Genomic DNA, 24,634 nt, shown 5'->3' on the forward strand with positions numbered 1-24,634 from the left:
CAGCCTGCCCCCAACACCTTGAAACACCTCTCCCGCCCACCCCATCCCTAAACCCCATCCAACACTGCCCCCGCCCCCACCAATCCTGTCCAAAACCACCCGCCCCCACCCCGCCCATCCCTAAAGCCGTCCAATATTGCCCCCAACTTCGTCCGACACCGCCCACCCCAACCCTGCCCCTGCCCTCCACCCAAACATGTCCAACACCACCACCCCACCCTGCCCCCACCCACCTGAAAACCCTTCCAACACTGCTCACCCCCCCCCCATCGTCCGCCATCCGCCCCCTCTCCTGGGCAGCCGGACTGGACATCAACAACTGGACACCTGCTGCCTTTGTGGGGTGAGTCTCCAAATACAGCACACGTATAAACACACACACACACACACACACACACACACACACACACACACACACACACACACACACACACACACACACACACGATTTCAGAAAGCCGAGTTCACTTTTAATCACTGTAAACAAAAGATGCGATCAGTGTTGGAAACACGCCTTTGATGTCATTGTTTCGGGACCTCAAGATCTCCTTCGGATAATCGAGGTCCCTCTGTAACATTAAGGACAAAGGGTAACAAGGGAGAGAATAGGGCCCCTCAAAGATCAGAAATGTGGCCTTTGCGTGGAGCCACAGGAGATGAAGGAGATACTAAACAAATATTTTGCATCAGCATTTATTTTTGAAAAGGACATAGAAGATATAGAATGTAGGGAAATAGATGGTGACAACTTGAAAAATGTCCATATTACAGAGGGGGAAGTGCTAGATGTCTTGAAACGCATTAAGGTGGATAAATCCCCAGGACCTGATCAGGTGTACCTTAGAATTCTGTGGGAAGCTAGGGAAGTGATTGTTGACCCCATTGCTGAGATATTTGCATCATCAATAGTCACAGGTGAGGTGCTGGAAGGATGGAGGTTGGCTAACATGGTGCCACTATTTAAGAAAGGTGGTGGGGGGATCCAAAATGGCAGCGACCCAGCAAGTCTGAGTCTATAGTGCTCCTCCCACGACTTGGGCAAAGTGGGCCCCCCGCCTCCACCACACTCACCAAATCATTTAAAATAGTTTTTACTTAATGTAATTAGCTGCTCAGTACTGAATTTAAACAATCTAATTTCCTGTAAAAATGACTAAAGGGAAGGGAGCCCGCAGTTCTCAGCAGGCTGGAACCCCTCCCCCACCCTCCCCAGCTGCAGCTGAGGTGTCTGCAGCCACCCCGGGGGATTTACCTACGGTGGCGAGCCTCATGGAAATAATCTCCAAACTTGACGCGAAGATCGTGCCTTCATCGAAGAGTCCTGGACCCGATGGGATTCACTCTCGGCCACGCTACAAAAGCATGACTGAGATATCAAGGAAATCAAGCGCCGAGTTGGAGGAGCAGAGCTAAAGGCTGCGACCTCCGAGACAATAGCAGAATCAGCCATGGATCGGGTCCGGACTCTCGAACAGTGAGTCTGGACCTTAGAGAATCCCGAGGTCGTCGAAAAAATATTCGTTTGCTGGGCCTTCCCGAACGGGAAGAGGAAAGCCAGCTTACAGTGTTTCTCGACCAGTGGCTTCCACAGCTTTTAAATCTGAAGGCTGGATCAGGCCAGGTAAGGGTGAATTGGGCCTACCGGATTGCAATACGCGGGCCCAGCTCGAACCGGCGCCCCTGCCCGGTCCTGTTCCGGCTGCAGAGCTATAAGGAGAGGTAGATGCTCCAGAAATCTTGGGAAAGATCCCCAAGCCATGATTTATAAAGGATACAAGATTATGTTATTCCAGGACTTTTCCCCAGCTCTGGTCTGAAAGAGGAAGGTGTTTGACGAAGCAAAGAAGTGTTTAAGGGACTTAAATATTCAGTACTTCTTGCAGCAACGCTTTAACCATGAAGGGTCCGTGTATAACTTCGTATCGCCAGAAAAGGCCAAGGAACTTTTGGACTCTTAGATAAATCGTAAGAGTTAATTGATGTTGTTTTGCTCTCCCTCCCACTCCGGTTTACACCCCTTTTTTAAATATTAATCCCTTTCTTTACCTTACTGTTTAATATTATCTTCGGGGGATGGGGAGAGGGGTTTATTTATTTGCTCTCTACTTAGCGATTTTCTCCCTTTTTTTATATATATATAGGCCAGGGGGGGTCTAGTTAATGTAGGTGGGTGGAGGTGGTTACCTTATCCTATTTTATTTCTGTCTTTAGGAGCGGGATTGTTTTCTCCTGTTATTTTGTATTACTATATTTAATTATTACTTGTTGAGGCTGTAATTTTATAGTTATGTATGTTTATACATGGTATTAACAATACCAAATATATCCAGGTGTTGGTGTGGGTGGGGGGGGGGGGTGTTAGGGTGCTCACTGTTAACTCTAGCTCTGTAGTATATTTGAATTTTCTTCATCCTATCGTGGGGTGCCTGGGTCAAGGGTGGGACACTGGTTGGGAGAGGATATAATGGATTTTTGGAAAGGAAGTGATGCCCCCTGGGAACAAGGGGGAAAATCTCCATTTAAATACGTTTTATATTTTATTTATTTAGAAATAGTTTTTTATTATATTGATATTTTTGTGAATTTTATATGCTCTATTCTCGGGATGTTCTGGATAGGGTTTCCCCTCCCGAGGGGTCTCGGACTTGCCCGAACGATTATGGTTAATCAGTCGGTTAAATGGTGCACCTGGAATGTCAAGGGAAGTAATTCACCAGTCAAAAGGAAGAAAATATTATCAAACCTCAAGAAAGAAAGGGTTGATATAGCTCTCCTACAGGAGACCACTTATTAGATAAAGAACAATTGAAATTACGGCAGGGTGGATTTGATCAGGCCTTCTTTTCTTCCTTCAGCTCAAAAAGTAGGGGAGTTGTCATCCTTATTCGGAAGAATTTCCCTTTCAAAATCCTAAATCAGATAAAAGACGAATCTGGATGATATATTCTGATTAAAGCCCTTATAAGTGGAGAGGAATATGGGATCTTAAATCTGTATTGCCCCCCGGCACATCCTTTTAAATTTATAATGGAAGCCTTCTCAAAATTGATGGCTCTCGGTGCTCGTCATACTATTATAGGGGGAGATATTAATTGTATTATGGATCAGGAAATAGATAGGATTCCCAAGAGTACTGCAGGAGTATCTCCCAGATCTAGACAATTGGTGGATTTGAACAATGAATTAGGACTAGTTGATGTGTGGAGATACCTTCATTCACAGGGCAGAGATTTTTCTTTTTACTCCAATCCACATAAATGTCATACCAGAATCGATATGTTTTTGCCCCCTCGATTTTTTAAAATTCCATATCATCCTGTAAAATAGGCAGTATAGCAATTTCCGATTACGCTGTTGTATATATGGAAACCAAGGCAAGGAACAATGAGACATCCCCCCAGCATTGGCATATGGACCTCTTCCTGATGAAAGATAGTAAATTTGTAAAGTACTTCTCTCAAGAATTTAAAACTTTTTTAGAAATTACTTTAGGTACGGCTTGCAACCCATCAATGATGTGGGAGACCATCAAAGCTTACGCGTGAGGTTTGATCATTTCATACTCAGCAACCTAGAAAAAATTGAAGGGAGAGCAACAGTGTCTGCTCGAAGCACGCTTAAAAGCGGCTGAAACACCATATGCTGACAGACCTTCTATTATCAAATTACAAAGGATTACGTCCCGTAGAACAACTCTAAACACCACGCTTACCCAAACGGCTAAGAGGGAAATATTTGCAAAACAAAGGTTATATGAATTTGGCTATAAACCCGGTAGAACTTAGCATTTCTTGCAAAGATAAAAAAGGCCCCTCAAACTATCACGTCTATCAAGGAAAGTACGGGTATTCTGACTCATGATCATAAAAGGATTAATGCAATCTTTAGAAAATTTTATTCTGATTTATATAAATCACAGGATTGCAAAGACAGAACAAGGAGGATGCAGTCATTTTTTAAAAACCTGACCTTTCTGGACCTAACTCCGAAACAGGTATCAGTCCTGAATGTTCCCTAAACAAGCCAAGAAATACTTGAGGCAATCATGCAACTTCAGAGTGGTAAGGAACTTGGTCCAGATGGCTTTCAAGCTGAATTCTACAAAGAATTTACAGGAATATTGGCTGGTCCACTTATAGACATGTATAACTACTCATACAGTCAGGGCTGTCTCACGCCTTTGCTGAAAGAGGTGAATATCTTTCTTATTCTCAAAAAAGAAAAGGACCCAGAAGATTGCGCGTCATACATACCAATATCCTTGCTAAATGTAGATTTTAAAATCCTTCTAAAACATCAGCATTGAGGCTAGAAAGAGTATTGCCACACATCATAAAGGAGGATCAGACGGGGTTTATTAAGGGCCGTAGATCATCCAATAATGTTAGAAGGGTTTTGAATGTGATTCAAGCCTGCCATCAGGGAAAGATACCAGGAGTAGTAGTCTCACTAGACGCGGAAGAGGCATTCAACAGGGTTGAATAGTCATTTTTGTTTTACACATTGGAAAGGTTTGGCGTTGGAAAGGTGTTTACCAAATGGGTCTCAACACTGTATAATGATCCCAAAGCAGTTGTGATTACCAATGGATTAGGCTCTGATAGCTTCAGTGTGGATAGGGGTTGCCATCAGGGGTGTTCTCTTTCGCCGTTGCTATTTATGCTAATAATTGAGCCACAAGCAGAAGCTTTATGGGCTGACCCTAATATAACAGCCCCAAGGATTGGTACAGGTAAATATAAAATTACCCTTTATGCAGATGATGTTCTTCTATTTCTCAGTAATCCTCTGATGTCCGTGCCTTGCCTAATCCAAGTTATTAATACATTTAGTGTATTTTCAGGCTATAAAATTAATTTCCCAAAATCGGAGGCTATGCCAATGGGCAGCCTTGCTAGTATATCCCACTTATTGGACGGATCCCACTTTCCCTTTCGGTGGTCCCTGGAGGGTTTCTTATATTTAGGCATTTTTATTACCCCAGTATTTGGTCAGTTATACAAGGCTAACTTTGTGCATTTACTGGAAAGGATAAGGCAGGACCTCCAGCGATGGGGAGACCTTCCAATTTCCTGGTTAGGCAGAACAGCACTAATTAAAATGAATGTTCTGCCCCGTCTCCTATATCCTATGAGAATGCTTCCGGTGATGCTGCCGAGGCTGGCACTACGTAAATTATATGGCTGGCTGGGTTCCTTTATCTGGAATCATGGACAGCCCCTCATTAAGCTGAAGAAGCTACAGCTTCCACAGGCAAGGGGAGGATTGGATTTCCCAGAAGTTAGGAAATATCAGTTAAGTTCCCTATTAAGCAACATAGCCGATTGGTTCTTGTCTGACCCGCAATCAATCTGGCTGGACATCGAGGGTTCTCAAGTAAAATGCCCACTTATTAACCTCATATTTTCAGACAAGAGGAAAATCATTACGGATCAATGTAAAAAGCCTATAATACTAAATACAATTAAAGCTTGGAATATAATGCAGCAAAATGAGGGCAACTCACATAAAACATCCCCCTATACTCCGATAGTGGGAGCATGGGGATTTCAACCGGGGCTTACAGATGTCACTTTCAAACTCTGGAGATCCAGGGGTATCTCCTGTTTAGGGGATCTTTAAAGAAGGGGTCCTGATGTCTTTTGAACAGCTGCATCAGAAATTTGGATTACCTAATGGATACCTCTTTTGATACTTCCAAATTTGAGATTACATACAGAAGAAGACTACGTTATTAGATGGTCTTTATAAATCAGATAGAGAACGTAGAGTGTTATGGCCAATGGGGGTATCTTCGATCAGCACTATTTATCATTTATTACATTATGAAGTATCGGGAGATAAGGACAATCTGCTTAAAACATGGGATCAGGATTTGGGACTGGAAATCTTTATAGAAATGTGGAATGACATTTGGGAAAATGTCAGAAGAATCTCCATTTGCAACAGAACTCAGGCCATTCAGTTGAAGATACTTCATAGGGCCCATATAGCACCGGATCGATTGGCAAAATTTAAGGCAGGAGCATCTTCAATGTGTCCCAAGTGTAAAATAGAGGTGGGCACTCTTGTACATTGCTTATGGACCTGTCATAAGATCCGTAGATATTGGACTAAAGTAGCAAGTGCTCTGACAGAAATCTTAGGAATGGAAATTAGATTGGATCCTGTATCTCTCCTTTTGGGCTTTTCGAACTTACCGTCCCTGGATATGCACGGGAAGAGATTATTTTCTATTCTCTCTTTCTGTGCAAGGAAAAAATATTTTGGCAAACTGGGTGGCTGACGGCCCCCCCGGACTTTCGAATTGGCACAGATTAATTATGGAATGTATTCCCCTTGACTTCCTTACAAATATGGTACACCGAAAGACCGAATTATTCCATAAAATATGGCAGCCCTTCTTGAATTACACAAATACAGATATTTCGGCCTTCCTAACAAGGGCTTTTATTTAATTGAGATGGTGAACCTGGCTGGTCCGGGGCCCCTTGGGAGAGGAATCCCGCACGAATACGGGTTTTGTTACGATTTGGTGTGAACACATTCTGAGCATGTATCTCACTACTCAATTTCTGTGTTATCTGTCAGTTTTTGTTTCTTCCCTGAATAATGTAAGAGACTTAATTATACACTCTGGTTAGTTGTAGGCTACATTAGTAGTTAGTTGAGTTTTGTTTTTTTTCTCTCGGTATTTTTTTTCTGTTTGATAAAGTTTGGTTATTATTTATTTAAGATTTAATTGTATATCAATGTTTATACTTGGGATATTTTTTTATTTGTAAACTTGTAAAAATATGTTAAATTGTCAATAAAAATATCTATTAAAAAAAGAAAGGTGGTAAGGACAAGCCAGGGAATTGTGGACCGGTAAGCGTGATGTCGATGGTGGGCAAGTTGTTGGAGGAAATCCTGAGGGGCAGGATGTACATGCATTTGGAAAGGCAAGGACTGATTCGGGATTATCAACATGGCTTTATGTGAAGGAAATCATGTCTCACAAACTTGATCGTATTTTTTGCAGAAATAACAAAGAGGATTGATGAGGGCAGAGTGGTGGACATGACCTATATGGACTTCAGTAAGGCATTCAACAAGGTTCCCCATGGAAGACTGATTAGCGAGGTTAGATCTCATAGAATACAGGGAGAACTAGCCACTTGGATACAGAACTGGCTCAAAGGTAGAAGACAAAGTGTGGTGGTGGAGGTTTGTTTTTCAGACTGGAGGCCTAGTGGAGTGCCACAAGGATCAGTGCTGGGTCCACGACTTTTCATCATTTATGTAAATGACTTGAATCTGAGCATAAGAGGTACAGTTAGTAAGTTTGCAGATGACACCTAAATTGGAGGTGTAGTGGACAACGAAGAAGGTTACCTCAGATTACAATGGGATCTTGATCAGATGGGCCAATGGACTGAGGAATGGCAGATGGTGTTAGTTTAGATTAATGCGAGGTGCTGCATTTTGGGAAAGCAAATCTTAGCAGGACTTACACTTAATGGTAAGGTCCTCGAGACTGTTGCTGAACAAAGAGACCTTGGAGTGCAGGTTCATAGTTCCTTGAATGTAGAGTCACAGGTAGATAGGATAGTGAAGAAGGTGCCTGGTATGCTTTCCTTTATTGGTCAGAGTATTGAGTACAGGAATTGGGAGGTCATGTTGCAGCTGTACAAGATATGGGTTAGGCCACTTTTGGAATATTGCATGCAATTCTGGTCTCCTTCCTATCGGAAGGATGACTTATAGCATCGTTCAGCATGGAAACAGACTCTTCGATCCAACTAGTCAACACCGACCGTGTTCCCAAACTAAACTAGATGTTGTGAAACTTGAAAGGGTTCAGAAAAAATTTATGAAGAAGTTGCCAGGGTTGGAGGATTTGAGCTTTAGGGAGAGGTTGAATAGGCTGGGGCTGTCTTCCCTGGACCATCGGAGGCTGAGGGGTGACCTTATAGAGGTTTATAAAATCATGAGGGCCATGGATAGGATAAATAGACAAAGTCCTTTCCCGGGGGTGGGGGAGTCCAGAACTAGATGTCATAGGTTTAGAGTGAGAGGGGAAAGAAAAAAAAGGGACCTTAAGGGGCAACGTTTTCAGAATGTGCTGGAATGAGCTGCTAGAGGAGGTGGTGGAGGCAAATACAATGGCAACATTTAAAAGGAATCTGGATGGGTATATGAATAGGAAGGGTTTGGAGGGATATGAGCTGGGTGCTGGCAGGTGGGACTAGGTTGCATTGGGATGTCTGGTCAGCATGGACGAGTTGGACCAAAGACTGTTTCTGTGCTGTACATCTCTCTGACTCTACAACGGACCCTGACCCCTTTCAAATGCCAGACTGATGAAGGAAATCTCTTTAATATGCTACCGTACAAGTTCTGCTTTAGCACCACTGACTGCTTAATTAAGTGATCAGAAGGTGCATTAGTAGACCTCTTTGAAATTGCATTGAACTGGTACCAACTATTTTACCAATTTAAATGCTTGAATTTGATATTCACATTTATTTGATAATTTCTCAACATGTTTTGCCATCCAGAATGTTTACAAAGTTCATTTGTTAACACTTTTAGGATACAAATATCTCAGTTTACCATCGATACAAACACTTTGACTGGCTGTACTGTCGGCTAATAGAGAAGTTTGGATCCATAATCCCAATCCCACTACTTCCAGAAAAAGATATTCCATGTAAGTACCAAATGGCCAATGTTATGAATTAATTTAAGGCTTGCCACTGCAGCCAATATTCACTCGTAATAAAAGTGCAAGTATGGCAGAAATAGCAAATTTAGCAGAAAACATTACAGATATTCAGTTGTTAGAACTTGGTTTTTGTTTACATTATTTAGATAATGTTTGTTATTTAATTGACCTAATCTGATTGAACTCTAATTTGGTAAATAATTACTTAACAGCTGTTTAATTTTATGATCTTGGGAGATCGCAGATTTACTTTTGCAACAAAATGATTTGAATGTGAAAAAACCCAACCAAATGATTTAAAAAGTTGAATCTGTTTAGACTAGATTACTTACAGTGTGGAAACAGGCCCTTCCACACCGACCTGCTGGAGCACAACCCACCCAGACCCATTCCCCTTCACCTAACGCTACGGGCAATTTAGCATGGCCAATTCACCTAACCTGCAAATCTTTGGACTGTGGGAGGAAACCAGAACACCCAGAGAAAACCCACGCAGACACGGGGAGAACGTGCAAACTCCACACAGTCAGTCGCCTGAGGCGGGAATTGAACCCGAGTCTCTGGCGCTGTGAAGCAGCAGTGCTAACCACTGTGCCACTGTGCGACCGTGCTGCTCACAATGTTGAATGGTGCTTTTGAACTTTGTGAAGGCTGTATTTGATGTTGGACTGGGGTGGACAAAGTCAGAAATCACATGCCACTAGGTTAAAGTCCAATAGGTTTATTTGAAATCACAAGCTTTCAGATTGCTTGGAAGGTCCGAAAGCTTGTGATTTCAAACAGCCTCTTGGACTATAACATGGTGTTGTGTGACTTCTGAATGCTGTATTTAAGCCATCTCAAGTTAATCTTGAAAGGCAGTGCAAAATTGCTAATATCAAGTTGGCAGACTGTTTTATACCTTTGCTTCATTATCTACTTCATTGTCACCACAAAATAAAACTAAGCACGGTGTAAATCAAGTTCACAGAGTCATAGAGATGTACAGCATGGAAACAGACCCTTCGCTCCAACCTGTCCATGCCGACCAGATATCTCACCCAATCTAATCCCACCTGCCAGCACCCGGCCCATATCCCTCCAAACCCTTCCTATTCATATACCCATCCAAATGACTCTTAAATGTTGCAATTGTACCAGCCTCCACTACTTCCTCTGGCAGCTCATTCCATACATGTACCACCCTCTGTGTGAAAAAGTTGCCCCTTAGGTCTCTTTTATATCTTTCCCCTCTCACCCTAAACCTACGCCCTCTAGTTCTGGACTCCCCGACCCCAGGGAAAAGACTTTGTCTATTTATCCTATCCATGCCCCTCATAATTTTGTAACCCTCTATAAGGTCACCCCTCAGCAAAGTCTTTTCCCTGGGTTGGGGGAGTCCATAGCTAGAGGGCATAGGTTTCGGGTGAGAGCGGAAAAATATAAAAGAGACCTAAAGGGCAACTTTTTCACTCAGAGGGTGGTACGTGTATGGAATGAGCTGCTAGGGGAAGTGGAGTGCTAGAGGAGGCTGGTACAATTGCAACATGTAAAAGGCATCTGGATGGGTATATGAATAGGAAGAGTTTGGAGGGATATGAGCCAGGTGCTGGCAGGTGGGACTAGATTGGGTTGGGATATCTGGTCGGCATGGACGAGTTGGACCGAAGGGTCTGTTTCCGTGCAGTACATCTCTATGACTCTCTGACTCTATTTGAATGGCCAATTTCTATACTTCAAGTATGTATAGTTCTTTGGAATTTTATGACATACTAGCGTTCTGATCTCCCATCTGTCACACAGTTTTGCCTTTGTATTTATCATACCCCTTATTTTAATTAAAGATGTTTTCTGTTATAAGCAAAAAGTGAAAATTTTAATGGATATTTAAAATTCCTCTCCAAAAACTAGTGATGCTACTCACTCTACATAGGTTTACAAGGTGCTGCCTATTTTAACTGTCCCTGTTGAAAAAATGCCAGTTTACTCAAGTAGCAAGCAGCAGTTTATCTACAAACAAACAAAAACAGAAAACATGGAGAATCTCCACAGGTCTGGCAGTGGAGGGAAAACAGCGGTAATGTTTTAAGTCCAATGATTGTTCTGAAAAAGTGTCTATGGATTTGAAATGTTAAAACTATTTTCCCTCACTACCAGATCTGCTGAGATTTCTGCTTTTGATTATTTTTATATAATTTGATATTTGCTATTTGTTTGTTTTCAGATCTCTAGCATCCTCAGTCCTTAGTTTTATTAGAACAAATTATCTAAATTGGTCTTCCATAAATACAGAACCATCTATCCTACAATGGACTATCGCCTCCACACTTTTAAGTTCCTAAGGAAAGGTTCTGAAGAAACACAATTCCAGAATATTCATTGATACTCTGTCTTCAGCATCAGCTGCTGAACTATTGCACAGCTGAGAATACTATGTTCACAACCACAGCAATTTGGAAATCTTTGTTCTGTGTAGCATTTATAATTTTTCCTCAGTAATCTCTATAATCATTTACTGTTAGATATTTTACTTTGTTTTTAGTGCAGAGCACGACTACTTTTCCACTCAACCACTAACTTGGGAATAATCAACTTTGAGACCTAATGAAATGGCACAGTGATGAATTCTCATGAAACTCACCACAGATCGTTATATTTTTTCTTTGTCATGATAATCCCTTATTACTGTATGAAGCCATTATTAGAATGTTTCACTCAGTAGTGAATAGTGGCATTTTTGTATTTGTAAAATATCCCCCAAACATTCCCTGAATATTTGAATGAATTATATTAATAATGTCATAAACAGCGAGGAGGAGTAGAGAATTTAAAGAAGAAATAGATTGGGAGATTTAGTATTATTACTGACTAGTAAACCAGACACCCAGATAATGTTCTGGATTTCCATTCCACCATGGCAAATAGTGGAATTTGATTTCAGTGCAATCTGGAATTAAAAGTCTAATAGTGACAATAAAACCATTGTCAATTGCTGTAAACACTCATCTGGATTACTAATGTGGTTTAGAGAACAAAAACTGACATCTTTGCTTGGTCTGACTTCCATGTCACTCCTGACCTGCAGCATGGGGTGAGTCAAAATTGCCTGCTGAAATGGCCTAGCAAGCCACTCAGTCGTATCAACCATGAAAAAGGCTTAAAAAATGAATGAAACCAAATAGACCATTTGGTACTAACCTTGACACCAGAAAAACAATGGCAAACTCAGCCCTGTCAAACCTGCAAAATCTTCCCTACTAACATTTGGGATCTAGTGGAGTGTTGTTACACAGGTTAGTCAAGCAACAACCTGGCGTCATCATACTCTCCAAATCAGATATTACAAAATGTCCCAGACACTACAATCACAACCCCTGAGTATGCACTGTCCTACCAGCAAGACAGACACAGCAGAAGAAATGGCATGCTGGTAAACAGTCAGGAGGGAGTTTCCCTCGGAGTCCTCAACATTGACTTCAAACTTCATCTCTCATGTCAAACTTGAGCAAGGAAACCTCCTGCTGTTTACTGAAGTATCATTCTCCCTCAGCTGATGAATCAGTACTCTTCCATGTTGAAGACCACTTGGAGGAAGCACTGAGGTTGGCAAAGAGACAGAATGCCCATCACCAGAACAGCTCAGCAGCAGCACTACTGATTGTGTTGGTTGAGTCCGAGCTGATATTGCTTTTGGACTAGGTCTGCAGCAACAGTGAGAAAAAAACATACTTGACCTCTTCCTCACCTATGTACCTGCTGAAAATGCATTGTGCATGATAGAATCAGTAAGAGTGACTACTGCACAGTCTTTATGGAGTTAAAGTCCTGTCTGCACATTGAGGATACCCTTCATTATCACAATACTAAATGGGATAGACCTAAAGCAGATATCGCAAGTCAAACTGGATATCCATAAGGCATGTGGCAATCAACAGCATCAGAATGGTATTCCAACACAATCTGCAACTCGTCGCATGGCATATCCCCCAAAATACCATTACGATCAAGCCAGGGGATCATCTCTTTCAGAACACACCAGAAGCAGCAACAGGCCTACCTAAAATGAGATGTCAACCTGGTAAAGCTATGAAATAGGGCTACTTGGTGCCAAACAACATAAGCAACAAAAGATAAGCATAGCGAAGCAATTCTACAACCAATGGATCACATGCGAGCTCTACAGTTTTGCTACATTCAGTCAGCAACTCACTGGATCATGAGGTTCTACAAATATCTGCATCCTCAATGATGGGAAAGCCCAGTACATCAGTGGAAAAAGTAAGGTTGAAGTATTTGCAACAATCTTCAGCCAGAAATGCCGAGTGGATGATTCATCTCAGCCTTCTCTGAGAACACCCGCATCACAGATGCCAGTCTTCAGTCAATTTTATTCACTTTGAGATACTGAAAAGGCTATGGGCTAAGACAACATTCTGGCAAAAGTACTGAAGATTTCTGCTCCAGAACTTGCTGCTCTCTGAGCCAAGCTGTTCCAATAGAGTTACAACACTGGCATCTACCCGACAATGTGGAAAATTGCACAGGTATGTCCTATACACAAAAAGCAGCACAAATCCAACCCGGCCAGTTATCACCCTGTCAGTCTACTCTCGCTCATCAGTAATGTGATAGAAGGTGTCATCAACAGTGCTATCAAGCAGCAACTGCTCAGCAATGACCTGCTCAGTGATGCTCAGTTTGGGTTCTGCCAAGGTCATTCTGTTCCTAACCTCATTACAGCCTTGGTTCATGCATTGACAAAAGAGCTGAATTCCATAGAGTGACAGCCCCTGACATTAAGAAACTCATTTGACTGTATTTGATATCATGGACCTCCAGCAAAACTGGAATTTAATGGGTATTGGTTAGGGGGTTCTCCATTTGTTCGAGTCATATGTAACATATGGCAAGATAGTTGTGGTTTTTGGAGGTCAATCATCTTAGCTCCAGGAAATCTCTGCATGAGTTCATCAGGGTAGTGTGTTAGGCGCAGTCATCTTCAGCTGCTTCATCAACGACTTTCCCTCCATCATAAGACCAGAAGTAGGGATGTTCGCCGACAAATGCATAATGTTCAGCAGCATCCACGGCCACTCAGATACTGAAGCAGTCCATGTCCAAATGCAGCAAGGCCAGGACAATATCCAGGTTTGGGTAGGTACGTGGCAAGTATCATCTTCAGCTGAATCGTCAATGACCTTTCTGCTGTCATAAGGTCGGAAGTGGGAATGTTTACTCATGATTGCACAATGTTCAGCGCCATTATGACTCCTCAGATATTGATGCAGTTCATGTTCAAATACAGCAAGATCTGGACAATAGCCAGGCTTGGGATGACCAGTCATAAGTAACATTCACCTCCCATAAGTGGCAGGCAATGACAATCTTCAATAAAAGAAAATCAAATCATTATCCCTTGACATTCTGTGGCATTACCATGACTAAATCGCCCATCATAAAAATCTTGTGACCAGAATCTGAACTGGACTAGCCATATGAGCAAGAATGGCTACAAGAATAGATCAGAGGCTCTGAATACTGCAATGGGTAATGGACACCCAGCCTCCCCCCAGCCTGTCCATAAGGGACAAGTCAGGAGTGTGACAGAATACTTCAGACTTGCCTGGATGAGTGCAGCTCCAACAACAATCTGGAAGCTTGTTACCATCCAGGACAAAGCAAATCACTGGATTGGCACTGCATCTACAAACATCAGCTCCTTCCATTGCAATGCTCTGTATTAGTCATGTGCACCGTCTACAAGAAGCACTGCAGAACTTCACCAAGGCTCCTTAGATAGTACCTTCCAAACATAGAACCACTACCATCTAGAAGAACAAGCGGAGCAGATACAGGAGACCACCACCCGCTTGCAAGTTCTCTTTCATGTCACTCATTATGCTGACATGAAAATATATCGCTGTTCCTTTTGTTGATAGATTTCAGAATAACTAGGGAGCCGGTATAAACCAAATTGTATAGTTTCAATTAGAGAGGTTGTGGGATGATGGATTTATGTGCATTCATCTTTAAAGGCAGTGAAAGTAGTTGATCAGCTCTGAAAATAACACATGGAACCCCCCTGGCTTTATAAATAGAGGCATAAGGAATGAAAGGAAGAAAGTCATGCTCAACCTTTATAAAACACTGGTTCAGCTTCAACTGTTCTTTGTTTCAGTTCTTGGATTATACTTTAATGAAGATGTCAAAGCCTTGAAGGTGATTCCGATGATATTTAAGAGAATGAACCAGAAATGTTGGTCTCCATTATGTACAAGTAGTAGCAAAGGCGGAATTGTTCTCCCTTAAAGCAGAGATGTTACAGATTGATTTAATGGAGGTGTTATGAAGGCAAACAGGAAGAAATGATTTCCAGTGAAAGGAAGAGGACACAGAAAGAAAATAATTGGCCACGGACTGTGCTGAGAAGGGAGGGCAATAATGAAAATATTTTCCTATACATTGAGTTACTATGATGTGCCTCTTACTGTTTGAATGAATGGTGCAGGTTCAATGGTAACTTACAAAAAAAGATTTGGATATACACTTGAAGGGGAATAATCTGATGGGGGAATTGACTAATTGGCTGCTCTTTCAAAGAACCAGAATGGTTATTCCAGACTAAATGGATCCTTTCTGTGCTGCAACATTCTCTGAATCCATCTTCCTGGCCTTTCAATACATGAGCTGAGTGTGGTTTAGGCTGATTGGACAACGAGATAGGGAAAAAAAAATTATGTCATCTCAATATTTTGATACGCCTTATCAGATTCTGCTGCATTTCAGTGATTTACGTCGGGCTGAACTAGCAACTATCATTGCAAAGCTGCAGCAAATACACTAGTCTCAGTGGGACAGCTCTGGACTGGACCAGGCTGCATCTTGAGGCTTGTTGCTTACTATTCTAGTGCACATTCACTAACTCGGCCTGGATGCTCACAACATTCCTGCATTATCTCCTCTTGCAATTTGGTCCCATTCCCCCTCAGGCAGAGATATCTGGGTTATGCAATAACTCTCTTGTCATGCCATTTAGTGTAGACACAAAGGAGAAAGTGAGGACTGCAGATGCTGGAGATCAGAGCTGAAAATGTGTTGCTGGAAAAGCGCAGCAGGTCAGGCAGCATCCAGGGAACAGGAGAATCGACGTTTCGGGCATAAGCCCTTCTTCAGGATTCCTGAAGAAGGGCTTATGCCCGAAACATCGATTCTCCTGTTCCCTGGATGCTGCCTGACCTGCTGCGTTTTTCCAGCAACACATTTTCAGTGTAGACACAAAGCCAGGAAGCTGGACACAATTGCCAGCAGGCTTCAATCAAGTCCCGACAGTCTTTCCCCAGAGAGTTCCCAGCTCAGTAATTCAAAGGCAGCCTTCAATACCAGTCAAGGCCCTGCTCACGGCAGTCAGTCTCAGAACCCTCTGCTCATCTAGAGTGAGAAGCCAAATAATACCAGCGCACCATGTGTCTTGACTCATTCTGCCTTATTGTGGACTGCTTTGCTTATGGAATGAGAGAAAGACAGGTATTATATAAGATGCAAGTGAATCGCACAGCTATCATTGTTGGTTCAGGTCCAGAGAGTGAATAGGCAGCACAGTGCGTTTGCAGGGTTGGTGGTAATGGGAGTTGGGGTAAGTGAGGTTATGTGGGGAAGATGTTGCAGTGACAGTGACAGAGCATGACCCCTGGAGGAAGGTGAGTGTAGTAGCAGAGTGAGTGTGAGGAGCAGGGAGAAATCGGGCACTTAGGCCGAAGGAGTGGTGAAGGACATTGTAAACTGGCATCCCTGGTGCCATATTTGCAAGGCCACTGTGCAACTGGCTTGGCACTCTCCATCAGGAAATGCCCTACACGTTCCTGATGTTTGCCCCAGAAATGGCAGACAGGAGAAAACTGTGCTCTGGTTTTGCAGGCAGGGACATTGCGATCCTGTTGAATAAGGTGGTGCAACACATGTGGCACTTGCGGTCCACGCCATCCCATACCAGCAGAGGAGACCACAATACTAGACCATGTCAGACTGGTTGCCACCAAGGTCAGAGCAGTGTCAGCCATTTGGAAGAATGCCCAGTAATGCTTTGCTACTGCAAACACCTTCCTCTAAGGCTCGTGTCATTATTCCATGCAACATCTTCCCCATGAAACCTCACTCACCCCAAGTCCCCTAACCACCAAGCCTGCACACCCTCTGTACTGCCTATTCATTCTCTGGGGAAATCTTCCCATTTGAACTAATAGTAATAGCTGTGCAATTCACTTTCACCTTCCATAACACCTTTCTTTCATTCCATGAGCAAAGCAGTCCACAGTAGGGCAGAACGAGTAAAGATGCATGGTCTGCTGCCCATTATTCAGCTCCTCATTCCTGATCAGCAGAGGGCCATGACTCTGACTGCTGTGAGCAGGGCCTTGACTGGTATCAGAGACTGCCTTTGCTGAGATCTGTGAGTTGCGAATTGCTGTGGCAACAGTGTATGATCAAATGGGGCAGAAATAGGACGTGATTCTCACTGAGAGAGCTCTAACAGTAATTGGTAAGATACAATGAGAAAACTCACTGGGTCTCGCAGCAAACTCTGCATTTCACCAAACTTGGCGTGACTCACATTTAGCCCAAAAAAATGGTAAGAATCCACCCCATAGTCAAATTCAAAAGAGAGTTGGATAAGTACTGTTAAAGGAAAACAGTTACACAGATATGGTACAGAACACTAACTTAAAATTGGTTTAAAAAAACTCTTCCAAAGACTCAGTAAAACCAGGGTAGGCAAAAGAGCCTTGTTCTGTGCTGTGATTCTGTTTTTATAAATAATTAATTGCCAATCCATAGATTTGCTGTGTGCTGTATTTTGGTTTTCTTTTGATTGATTTCCATCTGCAGGGAGGTACAGTGATGACTTTGTGCAGGCTCGTATGGCTGGCTTACAGGCCTGGATTAACCGCATATCGCGTCACCCTATTATCTCCCACAGTGAGATCTTTCAACACTTTATCAGAAGAAGAGATGAAAAAGTAAGTGTTCAAGCCAATACTTTCAGGAAAGTAAACCACCATTATGTATAGAAAACCATTTTGAATTTCTGTACCCTATCTTAACAATTTATTCTGATATTTATTCATTTCACAGGAATTGCAGCTTTCTTAGTTTAGCCTCATTAAACTCTTGTAATAGTCTGAACTGGAATAGCTAATGATCACCTCAACTCAATTGGCATATTAAATAGTGCAGATACAAAATGAAGATTTTCATCGCTTCTTAATTAGAAGGTGGACAAAATAATCATGGTTGATCCAATAGGATACTCATGTTCACTGATGTAGAACTAGGCACCTGGAGGTTTGAATCCCACTCTCTTCCATTTCCAATCAAAACTGGTTCCAATCAACACTGTGTAAATCACTTTTATGAGTTCCAGACATTATTTTTTTCAATCCCACGACCTAAATTAGAATGTGTTTGTGAGAGAAATCAGAAGAAGGTAAAGTGTTGGAAAAGGTTATAAGAGATAGGATTTATAATCATCTAGAAAAGAATAATTTGATTAGGGATAGTCAGCACGGTTTTATGAAGAGTAGGTCATGCCTCACAAACCTTATTGAGTTCTTTGAGAAGGTGACCAGACAGGTAGATGAGAGTAAACCGGTTGGTGTGGTGTATATGGATTTCAGCAAGGCGTTCGATAAGGTTCCCCACAGTAGGCTATTGTACAAAATGCTGAGAAATGGGATTGTGGGAGATATAGCAGTTTGGATCAGTAATTGGCTTGCTGAAAGAAGACAGAGGGTGGTGGTTGATGGGAAATGTTCATCCTGGAGTGCAGTTACCAGTGGTGTACTGCAAGGGTCGGTGTTGGGTCCACTGCTGTTCGTCATTTTTATAAACGACCTGGATGAGGGCGTAGAAGGGTGGGTTAGTAAATTTGCAGACGGCGCTAAGGTTGGTGGAGTTGTGGATAGTGACGAAGGATGTTGTAGGCTACAGAGGGAGACATAGATAAGCTGCAGAGCTGGGCAGAGAGGTGGCAAATGGAGTTTAATGCAGACAAGTGTGAGATGATTCACTTTGGTCGGAGTAACCGGAATGCAAAGTACTGGGCTAATGGTAAGATCCTTGGTAGTGTAGATGAGCAGAGAGATCTCGGTGTCCAGGTACATAGATCCTTGAAAGTTGCCACCCAGGTTGACAGGGTTGTTAAGAAGGCATACAGTGTTTTAGCTTTTATTAATAGAGGGATCGAGTTCCGGGACCATGAGGTTATGCTACAGCTGTACAAAACTCTGGTGCGGCTGCACTTGGAGTATTGTGTACAGTTCTGGTCACCACATTATAAGAAGGATGTGGAAGCTTTGGAAAGAGTGCAGGGGATATTTACTAGGATGTTGCCTGGTATGGAGAGGAGGTCTCACGAGGAAAGGCTGAGGGACTTGAGGCTGTTTTTGTTGGAGAGAAGGTTGAGAGGTGACTTAATAGAGACATATAAGATAATCAGAGGGTTAGATAGGGTGGACATGGAGAGCCTTCCTCCAAGTATGGTGACAGCGAGCATGAGGGGGCATAGCTTTAAATTGAGGGGTGATAGATATAGGACAGATGTCAGAGGTAGCTTCTTTACTCAGAGAGTAGTAAGGGTATAGAATGTTTTGCCTGCAATGGTAGTAGATTCGCCAACTTTAAGTACATTTAAGTCGTCATTGGACAAGCATATGGACATACATGGAATAGTGTAGGTTAGATGGGCTTCAGACTGGTATGACTGGTCAGCGCAACATCGAGGGCTGAAGGGCCTATTACTGCACTGTAATGTTCTATGCTCTAATGTTCTATGTTCTATTTACCCTGCATCTACCCTGTGCTATATGTGGTTGCACATATTTGATTATGACATTAAGTACCAAGAGTGGGAAATTATCCCCCCGCTTTCATAAACATGACAATTCATGAGAAATTTGGAAATTTTATGATAAAGAATACTATTGAAACAATTGCAGCAGCACAATTTTCAGCATCAAACCTAGCAATGTCTTGTGGTGACTTATTCAGGTTATTGCACATTATGACACATTTTTCAGAATTTGAATGAATAAAGTTAATCCCTCCTAGGATTGGAAATCTGGTAAAAGAAATGCAGAGAAGGATGAAGCTGTTGGAGGAATGATATTCTCTGAAATAATGCCATCATCAGAGTTTAGGCTGCTGAATGGGTAAGAGTTTTTTTTTTACTATGCACGTGGTCAACTGTTGTGACAGCAATCAGTCCTAAAACTGCTATAACGTTTTGCTTAGGAAAAGCAAACAGATATTTTAAGTGAAAATATATCCGCATTCCCATGGTTTAAATGAGTGGTATGAAAACGTTGTTTTTTGGGCAGCTTGGATTCATAAATTGGTGGGTACTTTGTCTGCACATAAAGTTTGATTGTATGACAAATAAATGTCATGTTGCTATGGACCACCAAACCCCCTTAAAAATATATTAAGAAGATAGCCTGGATTCCAGCTTTTACTGTATCTTAAAGGCAAGCGCTAGGTGTTGTGTTCCATAACAATTTGTTTGGTCAAACTCCCAGTTTTGAAGCAAAACACACTTTATTCATACACTACAGTTAAAATACAACAAAAGAAAGAAGAAATTGAAATAAGTTAACAAAAGGCATGACTCACTACCACTAGTTTCTATACATACAGACAAAGAAGGACACCATTTTGACCGAGACAACACACACATCCTAGGACAGGTGAAACAAAGACACACAGGAGAATTTTTAGAGGCACGGCATTCTAATCAGAAATCCATCAATAAACGCATCGATTTAGACCCTATCTACCTTCCCTTGAAAAAAAGAACCGGAAATGACATCACCCACCTTAAGAAACCAAGACCTATAAACAGAGAAGCGGGACTTACCACCAGCACTTCACCAGAGACTCTCACTGATGATGTTACCTAGGGATGGTGACGAAACATCTGAAAACAAACCTTCAAGCTCAGAACAGAAGTTAACTCTATTGGAAAACTTAACAGAATAATAAATTATTTAACAACTACGCAGTTACTGTTTCAACATAATAATGTCCCATAAACACACGCTTGGCAAAGGCAAATGCAGAAAAATAGTTTGTCTCACATGCAATTCTCCAGTCCAGGAAGCAAGTCATCCAGAGCAGACTCAGACAGAGAGAGAGAAAGGGAGAGCTGTACTTTATGGGCTTTGAAGCAGACTGTTCGGCACCTCTGTCTCAACTTTTCTTCATTATATATTAAAAAAATGAGGATCAAATACACCTCTTAAAGCCATAGTAATGTCGCAATATACCACAAGTTGCTGATTCTGCATCTGTCATGCTGTCTTGGGAGGTTCAACATAGACTTTATTAATATGGTAGAACAAATCTAAGATGAGCTAAGAAAGTCGAAATGCTAATTAAAGTTTAAGTATTGAATTTAATATTTATATAGCTGTTAAAATTTTTAAATGGTTCGTCTTATTTATTGATTTTTCTTTCTTTTAATTGGCAGAGAAGAACCAGAAAAATATTTGACCTTTGCCAAATATATGGGAGAAAGTGTTAGAAATCTTATAACAGTGACAGAGGAACACACGACACGGTGCACTGGATGTACGTGTAAAAATGCTCGATTAAAAAAATAAAAATGCATCTTCAGTAGCAACGCCATTACAGTGATTCAAGTATTTTCCATCAGTGGTGTTGGGAGCACTAATTTATATGGATCTGAAATTTAACAATAATGTTTATTCTGTAACCAGTTTAAAACCAAACACAACAACCAACTAATCTGTAGTAATTTTGCACTATTGTAGTAAATTTTGTAAGTCTGGACAAGGATATTGCTAGTTAAAATTAGTTTGTTCTGTTGCCAATATCAGATTAGTTTAAAAGTCTAGATTTAGATGAAATCATCCTGTAACATGAGTACATATTTCTAAACCTTATCCTATATTTATTACCTTATCGAGCAGAAGTCATATTCATCCATTGGGAATGTATTGTATGTAAAATGCAATGTTTCATCTATTGCTTAATTGAAAATGTCATTAGACTGTATGAAACCTATATTACCAGTTACACTTCTACATAGTACTGTTTTAGCATTCAATGTTAGGGGCACATATCAGACCCATATTGGTGCCACAAATTGTAACTGATAAGTTGTACTTCAAGAGTAGCCTTTTACTTTGATTTCTCCTGAACTTTGTTTAAATGATAGTAAAATTCTTTTAGAGATCTTTTCATTAATGTCTCCATTTTAACTCTGGTTTCTTGTCACCTGTTCACCTTTCATCATCCTTCTGGCCACCAAGCATTTATGCTTTTTAAAAAAAATGTTCCTCCAGCAGTTAAGTAGATACTTGTTAGTTTCTCTCCCAATTTGCACCAAGTCAAGTTTCTTTGTACATTTGCTGACTTGCCCCTCTTCACTGCCTGTAGCCACCGCTAGCATCCCTCTGTTATTCAAACTCTATTTTCATTTGCATTTTGCTAGCCCTTGTTTAACCACATGAATAGGAGGTTCGTAACATAGATCCTTTGGAAACTCTGGATGTAATGATGCAGGTGTAAAAAGAGAAGGCTTTGTTGGAAATGCTGTTTACGCCCTTGGATAAACAGGAGTTTAACCAAGGTGGGACAGTCTCATTGAGTTGGGCGACTAAGGAAAAGGATTAAACTGTCATCTCTGGGCTAGAATGACCATGTCAAAAGCTGAGAAAAACAGCAATCATGAAGAATGCCATTTGTGACTTTAAGTAGTGCTGGCTAAGTACTATGGTAGGGAGGGAAGCTTGATTAAAGTGATTCAAGCATAATCAATTGAACATTTAATTTTCTACGTCACAGACATCACTTCAAAAATATTTCATTGGTTGTAAAACATTTTGGATTTTTTAGACTATGTTAGGCCCTACATTAAATGCAAACCGGTCACTTATGTAATCATAATAAATAGGAATCTTACAGATTAAGATGATGAAACTTTGGTTTCTTCAATAATGGTCTTGCGTTTTTATCAGTTACCACATTTAGGAGGCTAGCATTAGTAGGATTTACTTAGATGCCAGTCAAAAATAGTTGATATTCTCTATGTAGTTACATAGTAAATGATATGTATATAAAATGTTGGGAATTCAAATCCTGCAAATCTGATTCAAAATCTGCTAAAACTATATCTAATGCATTGTTTGAACATATTTTAATATGCAATAGTTGTCACATAGTAGCAAAAGATTTCTTCATCTGCTGACTTCACAACAAATTTATAGAATTTAACCACCACTTATTGTTGTGGATTTTATTGGATTTGTTTTATGATTATCTCGTCTGATACAATATTATTAGATCTGAATATTGTCTTGTCTTGTTGTACTATCTACGATAACCATTCAGGGATGGCAGCACTGTGGAAGGGTTGTTGTTACTGTCCTTAAAACTGGTATAGATTTGATTTCAGGACTCCCAGTCTGAATAAAAGTCACACCTGATTTCTTAGCACAAATACAATTCATGAGCTGATTCTCCAAGTATTGCATAATGTCCTTCAGTGGTAAAAGAAGACACATTTGTATTTGTCTGCCTAGCATCTTTTTCGCTTTGTGAAAAGAAGCAGGAGACAGATGTAACAAAAAAATTGAATGCCTATCATTCGCTGCCCAATTTCACGTTTCTGAGCAGTATGTGACTTTTCTTGAAGTAGGCAAAAGCTCTGTTAAAATTTTGAAGTGAGAGCAGTGCATCCAGTTTTAGGAGCTTCACACAATGTTGATCGAGCATTTGGCTACAGGCTACTTTGAGGCACTCAGAGATGACGGTGTTGCAGTTGGGGCCAGCATTTATTGCCCATTTCAGGTTCTCCTCAGACAGTGGAGGTAGACTGTCTTCAGAACCATTGAGGTCCATTTGCTGTAGATATACCCACAATGCCATGAAGGAGGGAGATTCAAAACTTTGACCCAGCAATGCTGAATGAATAGCAATATATTTCCAACTTTGGATGATGCATGACTTGGAAAGGAACTTACTGGTGGTAGTTTTGCAATGCATCTGCTCCCCTTGTCCTTCCAGATGGACGTGGTAATGGGATTGGAGGATGATGTCTAAGGAGCCATTAGAGAGTTTCTGCAGTACACCTGGTAGATAATACACATTGCTGTTACTAAGCACAGATGTTGAAGGGAGTTGTTTGTGGATGCAATGCCAGTGAAGCTTTGTCTGGGATGGTGTCAAGCTTCCTATGTATTGTTGGAGCTGCACTCATCCAGGCAAGTAGGAATTATTTCATTACATTCTTGTGCTATGTATATTTTGGACTGGCGTTTTGGAGTCAGGATGTGAATTACTCACTGAAATATTCCTAGTCTCTGACCTTCACCTGTACCTACAGTCTTCATTTAACTAGTTTAGTTCTGTTTCCGGTCAATGGAAAACCTCCAGGATGTTGATAATGAGGGTTTTAGTGGTAATTTTGCTATTGAATGTCAAGGGTCAATGGTTCGATTCTTTCATTTTGGAGAAGGTCACCATCTGACACTTGTGGAGTGCGAATCTGGAATCCTGCTGAACCTGGATTTTGTAACAGCCTTCCTGCATTTGGACACAAACTACTTCAGTATCTGCAGAGCTGCAAATGGTGCGGAACATTGCGCAAACATTGGCGAACATCCCATTTTTCATCATAAAATGGAGGGAAGGTCATTGATGAAGCAGCTGAAGATGAATGGGCTAAGGACACTACATTGAAGAACTCATGTAGAGATGTCTTGGAACTGAGTGACCAACCTTCAATAATTGCAACTATCTTGCTTTGTGCCAGATATGACTCCAATCAGCAGAGAGGTTTACCCTAATTCTTATTGATTCCTGTTTTACTAGGGCTCCTTGATGCCACAATGTGGCCTTGATATCAAAGGTAAGTATGCTCGCCTCACC

At 41.4% G+C, this 24,634-nt stretch overlaps 1 protein-coding gene across 2 annotated transcripts in view; it reads left to right on the forward strand.

The window, feature by feature from the left end:
• The window catches only part of LOC122555374 (sorting nexin-9-like), a 92,529-nt gene that overhangs the window by 52,164 nt on the left and 15,731 nt on the right, over positions 1-24,634 (forward strand). For both annotated transcript variants that reach the window (XM_087992386.1, XM_043701320.2), the window contains 4 exons: positions 8,578-8,695; positions 17,573-17,703; positions 19,793-19,893; positions 21,210-21,310. In XM_087992386.1, coding sequence (XP_087848512.1) covers positions 8,578-8,695; positions 17,573-17,703; positions 19,793-19,893; positions 21,210-21,310 — 451 coding nt within the window. The remainder of the gene's footprint in view (positions 1-8,577; positions 8,696-17,572; positions 17,704-19,792; positions 19,894-21,209; positions 21,311-24,634) is intronic.

The sequence above is a fragment of the Chiloscyllium plagiosum genome, unplaced genomic scaffold, assembly GCF_037043375.1.
Source record: "Chiloscyllium plagiosum isolate Xiang-an unplaced genomic scaffold, Cpla_swu_hap1 HiC_scaffold_12, whole genome shotgun sequence".
NCBI classification, from domain to species: domain Eukaryota; kingdom Metazoa; phylum Chordata; class Chondrichthyes; order Orectolobiformes; family Hemiscylliidae; genus Chiloscyllium; species Chiloscyllium plagiosum.